The 11,407-nt window shown below is 45.1% G+C and overlaps 1 protein-coding gene across 1 annotated transcript in view; it reads left to right on the forward strand.

Moving 5' to 3' along the window:
- Sfrp1 (secreted frizzled related protein 1) overlaps positions 1 to 7,103 on the forward strand; it is a 37,105-nt gene extending 30,002 nt beyond the window's left edge. The window contains exon 3 of the mRNA XM_051182140.1: positions 6,516 to 7,103. Within this exon, the coding sequence (XP_051038097.1) occupies positions 6,516 to 6,838 (323 nt within the window). The 3' untranslated portion in view covers positions 6,839 to 7,103. The remainder of the gene's footprint in view (positions 1 to 6,515) is intronic.
- Positions 7,104 to 11,407: the final 4,304 nt, after the last annotated feature.

Genomic DNA, 11,407 nt, shown 5'->3' on the forward strand with positions numbered 1-11,407 from the left:
TGGGGCACCACCAATTGTGGGTTCTTGAGTCAAAAACCTCCATGGTCTTTTCTTTGGGACTACTGGGTTTTTCAGAGAGAGAGAGAGAGAGAGAGAGAGAGAGAGAGAGAGAGAGAGAGAGAGAGAGAGAGAGAGAGAGAGAGAGAGAGAACGTCTGACTTGGAGGTAGAGATCAGTGTCCTTTTTGAGCATTTTTATTACATTTCATTTATGCATTTATCTGTGTGAGTCACGTGTGTGTGGGCAGGGGATGTTCAAAGGACAGCTCGTAGGAGTTAGCGCTCTCCTTTTACCATGTGGGCTCTAGGGATTGAACTCAGGTTATTAGGCTTGGCAGCAAGCCCCTATCCCTACTTTTTACCTCACAGTCTCTCACCTGGCGCTGTGACATCTCCAGCACATTGCCCACTTCCTCCTATCTGATGCAAACCTGCCATATAGAATAAATCTTGTGGCTGCTGCCGGGGTTGGTGGCAAGGTTATTCACTTGAATTCACAGTTGCATCCTGTGACCCAGTCCATTAGCACCTGTGGGCCCTGCTATGAGGACCAGCTTGCTCTTAACAGCATCAGGCATCTCTCCCCATTAGTAGCTGGTTACAACTTGTCTTTGCTGCCAAGGCCGGTATGACCTTCTATTTGCTTTCTGCTGTTCAGAACACTCTTGGTGCGGTTTTTGTTTTCTTTACCATTTTCTTGCATGTGCTTGGCTTATTGTTAATACTTTTAGATTTGTTCATTTTTATGCATATGAACACTAAGTACATGCCTAGTGTCCACAGAGGCCAGAAGGGGATGTTAGATTCCCCTGGAGTTGTAGTTATAGGTAGTTGTGAGGCACCGTGTGGGTGCTGGGAATCAAACCCAGGTCCCCTGCAAGAGCAACAAGTGCTCTTAACCACTGAGCCACCTCTTCAGCCCTGTGTTGTTGTTCTTTGTTTTCATTTTAACTAATTTTCAGTTGACCGCTTGGAGGAGAAGAGGGCTTGTGTGTGCCCCATCTAGTGTGTATGGCCTGTGGTCGTCCGTGGGTGCTATTCTTTCAGACATTCTAGGAATTCAGGGCCTGTCTGCGAGGAATGCTTTGTCTTTCCTTCCCATTGGCTGTCAGCTCTCTGGAATAACCCCTGCCAGCTCAGACCCTGGCCTCACACAGATGTCAGTGCCCTGCATCACCAGGCAGTCCAGTTTTAAACACATTCTTCAGCGCTTGGGATGGGGAGGTATCCCCTCCATTTGAAACAGCTGCCTGGGTTATTTTGTTTATTTTTCATCTTTGCCTTGGGTGCTTTTCTAATAACTCTCCTCTTTCCCCTCATTCCCAGCAAAGGTCTTCCCTTCCTCTTCTTTCCTCTATACTTTATCCTCATTGTACCTGTTACCTGTAATCTGTTGAGCTTCAAGCATGTTTAGCTCAGCCATGCTCCTACCTTTCCTGGCTTATTCTTTTCTCTCTTAATACCTATAGTAGATTATTGGCTGTTTAACTGGATAGCCCTAGGCTGGTGGCTGTCTTGCATCTGGTAATTATACCTGGCCATGGGGGTTAGGTAGAAGGACACTATTAGTAGACTAGGGATATCAAGAGGAAGAGACAGTTTGGAAGAAAGTGCAGGCTTGGGATGATTGTTAGGACTTTTCTGATTCTCCCTTTAGCCTCAGAAATATGGCTGAGCCTTGTGGGGAGGCTGTTAAGGAAGGATAATTTGTGTGCAGAAAATATGGTTTGAGTGACTGAAAGTGGAATGAGGCTTTCATGGTCTACTGAAATGTACTTAGAGGTACTCAAACCCAAGAGACATTCTGCTTTAAGATTTCTGAGAAAGAACCAATAAGTACAAATTGCAACCTCAAGTTTGGAGTTTTTCAAAGTTTCTGAGTGTTTGAATTATTGGGCTGGCAGTAATGCATAGATAAGCGTAATGTTTTCCCCTCAGGGGCTGTTAAATTGTTACTAAGAAAAAGAAAAAAAAAAAGAATGGTTTTGTTTTCCTTCATTTTTTCTTCTTCTTCTTTTGTTTTAAGGTGGCTGCAATGTGGAGCCCAAAAGTTAGTTTCAATGTAGTGTTTATCGAACTGGAGGTAAATGGAGAGCTGGAGATGAAATAAGCCATGCCAGTATCTAGGCTGGCCTTGTATCTTACAGATAGAGGACTGAGACAGTGCATATAGTATTGTGTCCTGTGGCTGCTGTCCTAACAGCTGCCTCCTGGGTCTTTTGATGCCACCACCATTTGCATTGTAAACTCATCCAGGGGTGAATTTCCTAGTATCCTGGCAGCAAGCATGGTAGGATTAGAGAGAGCAATGCTGATCGATTCCTGGCTATTCTGGACCAGTACCAACTTCTGCCTCAGTACCACAGGCATGGCATGGTGGTGGTAGGGCTAGACTTAGCTCAGGCACCCACAGATGTGAAGAAATTAACTTTGGACAGGTAATTGCCTATCAGACACTCCAGGTAATCCTGGGAAGGTGGAAAGATGTTAGCAATTCTGGCCATATGTGCCTTTTCTCCTTCTCTCTCCACCTTGAAAAAGAGTGAGCCGAACAGCGGAGAACTGGAGAGCCTAATGCATACCACATTTCCATCATCAGCTTCCCTCCTCCCTTCACCGTCCCCCCCCACCTATGTAAACTAAATTCCTTTACATGGTCATGACAAAGGAACATTTTTTTTTTTTTGAGTTGTGATTAAAAGCAGCACAATCAAGAAATAGTTTCCACTGAAGCATCAGCATTTTAAAATCAGTAATGGGTGGTGAGAGAGAGAGCCTGGTCTGTGGGCTTTGCTATGGGTTCTAATCCTGATTGTAACTCCTGCAAATTGCAGCCTTGTGCTGTCATTGTGTGGCCCTGGTTCTGCTTGACTGTCACTGGCAATAGTAAACAACAGCTAGGAGATCAGCAGTCCTCAACCTTCCTGGTGCTGCAGACCCTTTAATACAGTTCCTCATGTCGTGGTGACTGCTCCCCCCCAAACCAGAATTATTTACTTGCTACTTCATAACTGTAATTGTGCTATGGTTTTGAATTGTAATGTACACATCTGATATGCAAACACGCCCTCCCTGTGGGGGGTCGTGACCCACAGGTTGAGAAGCACTGTAGTACGTGAAGCATCTGGTCTGTTCATCTCTCGAGCACAGCACATGGTAGGTATTCAGTAAATGATGACACACTTCATTGTAGTAAAGATGGTCCCCTGTTTTTTGCTGGTTGTGTGCATTACTCTCATGGTGATGCAAGTGGTGATTGACCACTTTTAAGACATAGTTAGGTTCTACACGTTACACTTGGGCATCATCTACCTTGTGAAAGGACCAGAATTGTCTCACTGCCTTGCAGTGGGTTAGCTTCCTGTTATCACAGCAAATACTTCATACAACCAGCTTATATGGGAAAGGGTTCTGCCCAACTGTTTCGGAGGAGGCTAGTAGTGCCTGATCGGTTGGTCGGTTGCCTTATGTGAGGCACCACATTGTGGTTAGAATACATCTTGAACTTCATGGCCAGAAAGCCCCCAAAGACTGGAGAAAGATCTTGGGGGTGGGGCAGATACTGCCATCTGGGTCAAAAGGCACGTATTAGCGACTTCAAGACCCTGCACCATGGCCTTGTGAACATTCCACTACTTCCCAATAGTTTCACTGAGGACTGCGCTTTTAACCATAGGTCTTGAAAGGACACTAAGATGAAAACAATAGAAAATGTTTATTTTCCATTCCCATTGGCCCTGTTTGGCAGAGGTGGGCAGAGATGAGATTCCCTTGGCTTTGGCCCAGGTGGTGAGTCTCTTCTGGCTGCTCTCACTCAACCCTATTGAGAACTTCTCTCATTCATCAAGTTTTACACTGAACAAGTGAAATCCCTTTTTTATTTTTCCTAAGTGAACTCCCAGGTCTGTATGCCAGCAGCGGGAGCTGAGGTAAGTGTGGGCCAGTTTGGGCCTGTCTGGGTGAGGCCTTGGAGGGGCAATCTCTGTTCTCTATTCATCACACACCCACCTGCTGGCTTCCAGTTGCTTTGTTCACCACAGGGGGTGTGGTGGGGGGTGATAGTCAAGCAAATCAGAAGCAGCGGGCAGTGACCCTCTGGGGTGGGGGTGTTGGCACTTTGAATTCACTGGGAAGCTATGGCTAACCTTACTGTTCTGAGTGCTAGGGTGGTCAACAGCTAAGGATGTCTTCTGCTCACAAGGATCTGTACTTGTGACCTTTCTGCCAGCCTTGGCATAAAGCATTTCTCAGGCCTGGAGTATTATGTGGGGCTCAAGTTAAGTCAGCCTCAAGGTCTGGATGTCTTTTCATTAGAAAAAGAAAACAGTCGGGGCGTATTTTAAATTCAAAGGCTTAGACTCTCAAGACTCTTTGCCTTTCCTATCCACTTGTAAGGGAGTCAAGGTTTGGCTTTGTAACCTGAAGAACAGACTGTGATGACTTCTACTGGCACAGTCTCTGAGCCAGAGGGACTCTTGTGCCATTTCCTGAGACAGGCCATTCTAAAATGGAAGTGAAATTAGGAGCACATCTGAGCCCTTTACTTTCTTGATCTACTTAATGAGCACTCTGTTTTGGGTTCTTTATGAAGAATTTTGGAATCACAGAGGCAGCAGGCTCAGCCCAGCTCAGCAGTTAGTCATGGTACTGTGGTTTGGTTATAGACCCTTTGCACTCCCAAGTCCATATGCTACAGGCTCAGTCCCCAGATCCTTGTGTCATTCTGGGAGCTGGTGCAACATTCAGAAGGTAGCACCTAGCAGAAATGAGTTGTTGTGGGCATGTCTTGAGAGAACCTGGACCACTGTTCTTTTCTTTCTTTTTGCTTGCTACTGTCATGCAACTAGCAGCTTTTTCCTGCTGTGTGCCCTGGCTATGATTTGCTATTTTGTCACGTGCCCATGGGGACAGTAGTGATGGATTGAAATCTGGAAGGAGGTCAACCAAAACAGACCTGTCCACCTTATCATTTGATTTAGCTCAGGCATTTGTTGAAATAGTGGATGGTCAATTAATGCACATGGGTTGGAATTTAAAACTAACAAACGATCAAGCTGATTGACTGGCCACATGTCGGTTTTCTTATCTCTTAGATGGGAAGATAACTGTTCTTTCTTCATGGAGTTACTAGGATCCATCCATTAAAGGAATAAAAGCAAAACACTTAGTGCATTTACTGGCTGACCTCACTCTTTGAGAACCAGTATCTACTAAGCATGGTTCAGAAACAAGGCTTTCTTCACGGAGTGTAGTGCAAATCTTGAGCTACTTAAAAATGGTGGAGAGCCCGGTCCAGGATAGCTGGTGACTGATATCCAAGAGATGATTTCTAATGTCTAATAACTGATGTTGGCAGGTTCTAATGACAATGTGTGCTTAGTGAACATCTTTGACCGTTGGGTTCCTTATGACCACTACTAAAGGAGCTGGGCATAGGTTCAAATTACTATTCAGAGCTGGGATGTAGTGCAGTATCACACAGTGGGGCCCCGTGTTCCATCACCTATATTGGTGGGGAGGAATGGGAGGCGGTGGTGGGGGAGCACCACAGAATCCATGGACAGAAAACAAAGAAGAGGGAGGGTTGATGGGTAGGTTGTTTTTTCTATCTCCTTGTTTTGGGAACAAAAGCAGCTCTCCTACCATATTAGATGTGAGGAGTGGCCATCACTTGGATGTGCCCACTAAAACTGCCTCTGAGCTGTTAGGGAATCAAGGTGGAGTTTAATTCTGTATGGATCTTTTCAGTTGACAAGACCTAGGAGGTACCTGCCCATGGCTTATTGATCTGTGGGATGCACCTGACATCAAACTTTCCTAAACATACAAGCTAGAGGAACTCTGACTTCATCTGTGCTAAAGTTAGATAATGATGTTGAGCACACCCTGGCATACAGTTTGAAAGGCTCTCCAATTTCCCTTGCTGAATATGCACCCAGATTCTGTCTGCTTTGTTTTGGATGGTATATAAACAAAAATACTTTCTTAAAACAAAACAAATCAAAAACAAAGAAACAAAACAAAAAAAAAAAACTGGAACAATTTTTTTCTTTAAATGTTTGGAACAATAACATGAGATTATGTAGATTAAGTTGAATTATGTGACCTCTTTTTATATTGTTTTTTGACACACAAAAGGATTGGCTTCATTGTGATATTTTCATGCATGTGTATCATTGCACTTTGCTCATATCCCTTCCTATTATTCTGTCTTATTCTCCCTTCCCCCACCTCAAGCCACCTTCATAACATTCCTGTGCACAGATTCACACATGCACACACACACCTCTATTCTGCACACGAGAGAGAAAAACATGACAAGACTTACCTTTGTAAATTATTTTGATTCACATGATGAAACCTAAAATTGACTTGAGAACCTCTTGATGACCTGCAGCAATCCCTGGGGGTTTCCTTAACCTAGGGGTGGGGTGTTGTTCCCAGTGAAACCTTTGTTCTAAATACTATCTCTTCTTCACCCTCCCCTTTTCTCTTTGCCTCCCCTCCTCATCCTAGCACTGAGGATGAAAATCAAAGAAGTAAAGAAGGAAAATGGTGACAAGAAGATTGTCCCCAAGAAGAAGAAGCCCCTGAAACTGGGGCCCATTAAGAAAAAGGAGCTGAAGCGGCTTGTGCTGTTCCTAAAGAATGGTGCCGACTGTCCCTGCCACCAGCTGGACAACCTCAACCACCACTTCCTCATCATGGGCCGCAAGGTGAAGAGCCAGTACCTGTTGACGGCCATTCACAAGTGGGACAAGAAAAACAAGGAATTCAAAAACTTCATGAAGAAGATGAAAACCCATGAATGTCCCACCTTCCAGTCTGTTTTTAAGTGATGCTGGGGTGGACTGGGGAGGGAGTGTGACCTGGGGTGAGGGTGGGGGCAAGTGGATGGCCCTGGCTCTTGGGGTTCACTTATTACTCTTGCCCATTACAGTTGTGGCTTTTGCATGGCAGCTGGCTCCATTCCTACAGTGATCCCACTCCCTCCTCTTTACATAGCTACATCCAGCTATGTCCAGGGCTCTTTAGATTAGGAAGGCTTTTTAAGGGCTGCAGTAGGGCCAGCAGTTGCCGTGCAAAAGGAGGTGCGCACACACACACACACACACACACACACACACACACACACACACACACACTTGCCGTTTTGGAAAATGATAAAGGATTGGAAAGAAGTGTACGAGAGCAGCCGGCTAAAGTTCTGGACATCATTAGGAGTTGCTTGTGGAGTCTTCGGGTAATCTAAGCCTTTGCAGGTAGAAAATTTTAACCATTGGCAAGCCAGGATGCTTTTGGTTTGGTAGTAATCCCCCAGTTTCTGTGCTAGATAGAAACAAGAGCACCACTACCCCAACACACACACACACACACACACACACACACACACACACACAGAGAGAGAGAGAGAGAGAGAGAGAGAGAGAGAGGGGGGCACTCTTAAAGTAGCTGGGGTAACCCAGTGCAGCATGGGACAGAGAAGGGGCTGATGGGAGGCCACTGTCTGTTCTACCCTCGGCTTTTGCACCGACCAACCTTTGATAGGAAACTGTTAATCACAGATGGCCTTTTCTATCAGTCCCTTGGGACACAATGGTGACAGAGGCCTGCTTTGGTATGAGGAGGACATGAAGAGACACGAGGCATTTCAGGCTGAGAAGCCAATGGTTCCTGGTTTTCAAAAAATGCAAATGTGCATCGGCTGATCACGAGTCAGGTGAATGGAGAACCTCACATTGTGATTTCATCCGTCACGTTTCAAAAGAACAACAGCAGCGTAAACGGTGTCAGAACCCCACACACCCTTCAGGGCTTGGAGAAAAACCCATGCTGAGCATTTGAAAGATAACTAAGACTAAGACCTCAGACGGCTGGTGGCTGCCCTCACGATGGCTGCACATGTGCTATGGAGGTGGTGGGCCTGGCATCATGGCTGTGCTGGAGCCTGTACAGCGCCCCCCACCCAGACTGTTTTTCCCCAAGGAGATCCATTCTTTAAACATGATTGCGTATAGTTAAGAGAAACGCGAAACTGCTGCCTGCCTGACCCCTCCATTTTTACTTTTGTAGCCCACCCCCAACTCGTGTGTTTTTGAGGGTGTGTGTCCTATCCAAGGAGGTGGTTCCTAAAGCTAACCACTGGCAGTTTCCCAAGTGCCCAGAGGCATTCCTCAAAGTCGGTATGCTTCATAAGTGATGCAAATAAGCCAGTTCTCTTAGGCGGCCTTACTCCTGTTGTCCGGGTAGTTGTAAAGAGAAAGGAAGCGAACACTAATTTCTTCCACCAAAGTCTGACTATTCAGCTGACTATATCGCTCTGGCATATGAAGTCCAGATTCAGCATTGATTGTGAGGAGTCACACTAGTCATCTACTGGCCTTGGATTGTCACAGAAACAGGAAAATTCTGGTAATGTCTGAAAGACTGTAGCCTGGAAATCAGCAAGCCTACCTAGTTACCGACCCGAGTAGGATACTGACCTAATTAACCTCCTGTTTAGTAATCCCATTATCATAACACTTTTAAAAAGTTCTTTCAACCTTAATCATAAAGTTATTAGAGACCTTAAATGATTTGCTTATAATTTTGGATGATTTTAAAATGCATATGCATATTAGTGATTAGAAATAGTCCACTTTCTCATTGTCCAACTAAAATGCAAACATCTCATGAGTGTGTAGAGCTAGCTGGGCCTCGAGTCACTAGTTCAGGGCTCTCCACTCATTTTGGCAAAGTGTGTTTTGCATCAGGGCCTTCTCCAAGTGGCAGAGGACTTCCTACATGAATTTACCTGGGGATGTGTTAGCAGTTTCAAGGAAAGCAGTTCAGGAGCCATGCTGGGCAGCTCTGGGTTAGGAACCCTCAGGTAGGAGGGAATGCTGTCATAAAGAATTTACTATAAACTGATCATGTGGACTGCAGTGGCTGTTCCCCAGCTTCAGAATCCCTGACTTTAGAGTTCCATTGTGGACCTGTGAGGATTTAGACACACACAGACCAGTTTTGTTTGCACGACATCAGCAGTTCAGGACAACAAGGGAGTCTATCTATGGCCCAATGCTGCCTGATAATCAACCTTTGTTCTTTTTGACAAAAGGTACAACAAACCGATGTGCAGACTCATTCCACTGGCTTCCAATAGCGGAGGGCCATGTGTGTTCTGACCTTTCAAATAATCATTCTGGTGAGGAGGAGGCCTGACCTACTGAACCATTGCACACTATCAGTAGTTATTGTAGAAGGTAGAGTTGGAGGCAAGAATTTTACTTTTAAAACATTCTGTGATAACACTCAGCTCTCATGGTTGGTGGGTTAGCACTACATTCTGCCAGGGGCAGGATCTAAGCAGAGCTCTAGGCCGCCTATGACTGTAAATTACAGAAATCTCAGTTCCCAAAGCTAGAACCAGTTTTCCTTGTTAGACTCCGTGTAACTAGATGGTCTGTTGTGCCTTCATAGCTGGAGTGTTTCAAGATGTGTTTCAGAAGCAAACCTGAAGCCACATCTGGTTAGTGGCATACTGACTGCTCTGACCTGGCAGTGCAGGTTCTAAGCACATAGATGGAATTCCTGCTGGCCCTGGTTCCTTCGTGAGGACTCCACTTTTAGAGTCTAAACGTTTTATAAAAAGCTTTGAATACTGTGAAGATGTTTTACATTCCATTTCATTTGTGTTGTTTTTTAACTACATTTGACCAGATGTTTTGATGTTATCACGTATGTTAATAGTAATTCCCATATGTGTTTTGTTTTCATGCTTTTCCTGCCATGTATTCACTAAAATCACTCAATCAATAACAATGTGAATTGTGATTTACCCGACCCCCTGTCATCCAGTACTCCACACTCTCCCACTCTGTATTTTCCCTTGTGCCATTTCAGTGATGTGTTCTGGTCCTAGAGCATCACCTTTAAGTGGTAGCTGGGTGTGGTAGGGTGGGAGAGACCTGGGAAGGACCATGAATCTCCCCACCCCCTTCCCACTAACCATCTCACTATAATAGCCTGTTGTCTGTCTGGCTGTGTGTGGGTTTCAGCTCTGCCAAGATTTCTGCCCCATGGTTCAGATGACCTTTCCTCACTGGTCCATTTTGTGTTCACATTCAAATTACCATCTAGAACTTAAGAAAGGGTTTGTATCTGGTGCTGCGGTCCCATTTGGAATCTTGCAGATGAAGACTCTAAGATGTGCCATGGCTAGGACTTCCCAGAAGACTTTGGGTCACTGGCATGGCTAGAATTAGAACCCACAGTCCCTGAGTCCCAGCTGTGTAGGCTAAATTATCTGCTGGGTCTGCGTTTGTACCCAGAGTGACACACTTTGCTGATCCCTGGTTGTTTATTTTGGGGTTGGACTTCTTGCCTGCAGAATTCTTCTATTGTAGTGATAGCTCCATTGGACGGTATACCCTGGTTGAAAAGCTCCTCCACACTGGGACAAATAGTAGCTTTTTTTTTTTTCCAAATGTGCATCAAAAACTTCACCCACCCAAACACAGCATCATCATCTTTTAGGCAAGGAATGAGGGTTTTTACATACATCTAACTGGTGTTGTGCTGATGTAAAATCCCTGCTGAGTAGAATATTGGCACTTCCACTTGGTTCTCCTGTGGTTTAAGAAGAGAATTTCCTTTAGGCTTGGTATCACCCCTACAGACCAAACTTCCATGACCCATCATATTCTCATGCCATTTTAAATTGTCTTCTTTCTATCAAATTAGCACAGAGAAGATAACAGGTGTGCCGAAGTGTACTTTGGTTTTGGGGGGGAGCTCAGGATCCCCAGAACTGTTAGTGTGGGCCTGCTTACGCATGTTGGTAATCTAAGAACTACAGGCTTCTCTTCCAGGGACTAGCCAGACCTCCTTATCAAAGGGTAGCAAGAGATGGGTTCAAGTTAGGTTGGCTTCGTCATCTTCCCACAAGGGATTAAGACGTGCCAGCAAATCCACATTGGCTTCCCGAGGAAGAAAATCTGGAGCTAGTCACCTGATGAAAGTCACAGGAGAGAAGGGGAACGTATTTCCCTATTAGCCTGTGTGGTGGTCACAGAGAGTGGCATGCCCACAGTCAGTTCCTGGCTTCCACAGAAATCTTAATTATGAAGGGTGGTAATGGGGTCTCATATGTTACTTTGCCTCCTCTTCACTGAAACAGATGCTTACAACACACAGGAAACAGAAAATTCTTAACAAGAAGGAGCCAGGGCAAGAAGTGGCCCCAGGAACACGTCCCCAGTGACCTACATTCTCCCACTGGAATCTGACCTGTGGTTTCCCTCCCAACAGCTCATTCAGATTTTTAATTCATCAAAGGATTGAACTGTTATTGGGTTAAAGTCTCCATGATCTAGCTATCTCTCCTGGGCATATTACAGTTGAATCAAGTTGACAATCAAGATAAC

Source organism: Phodopus roborovskii, unplaced genomic scaffold (assembly GCF_943737965.1).
Source record: "Phodopus roborovskii unplaced genomic scaffold, PHOROB, whole genome shotgun sequence".
In the NCBI taxonomy this organism is placed as follows: domain Eukaryota; kingdom Metazoa; phylum Chordata; class Mammalia; order Rodentia; family Cricetidae; genus Phodopus; species Phodopus roborovskii.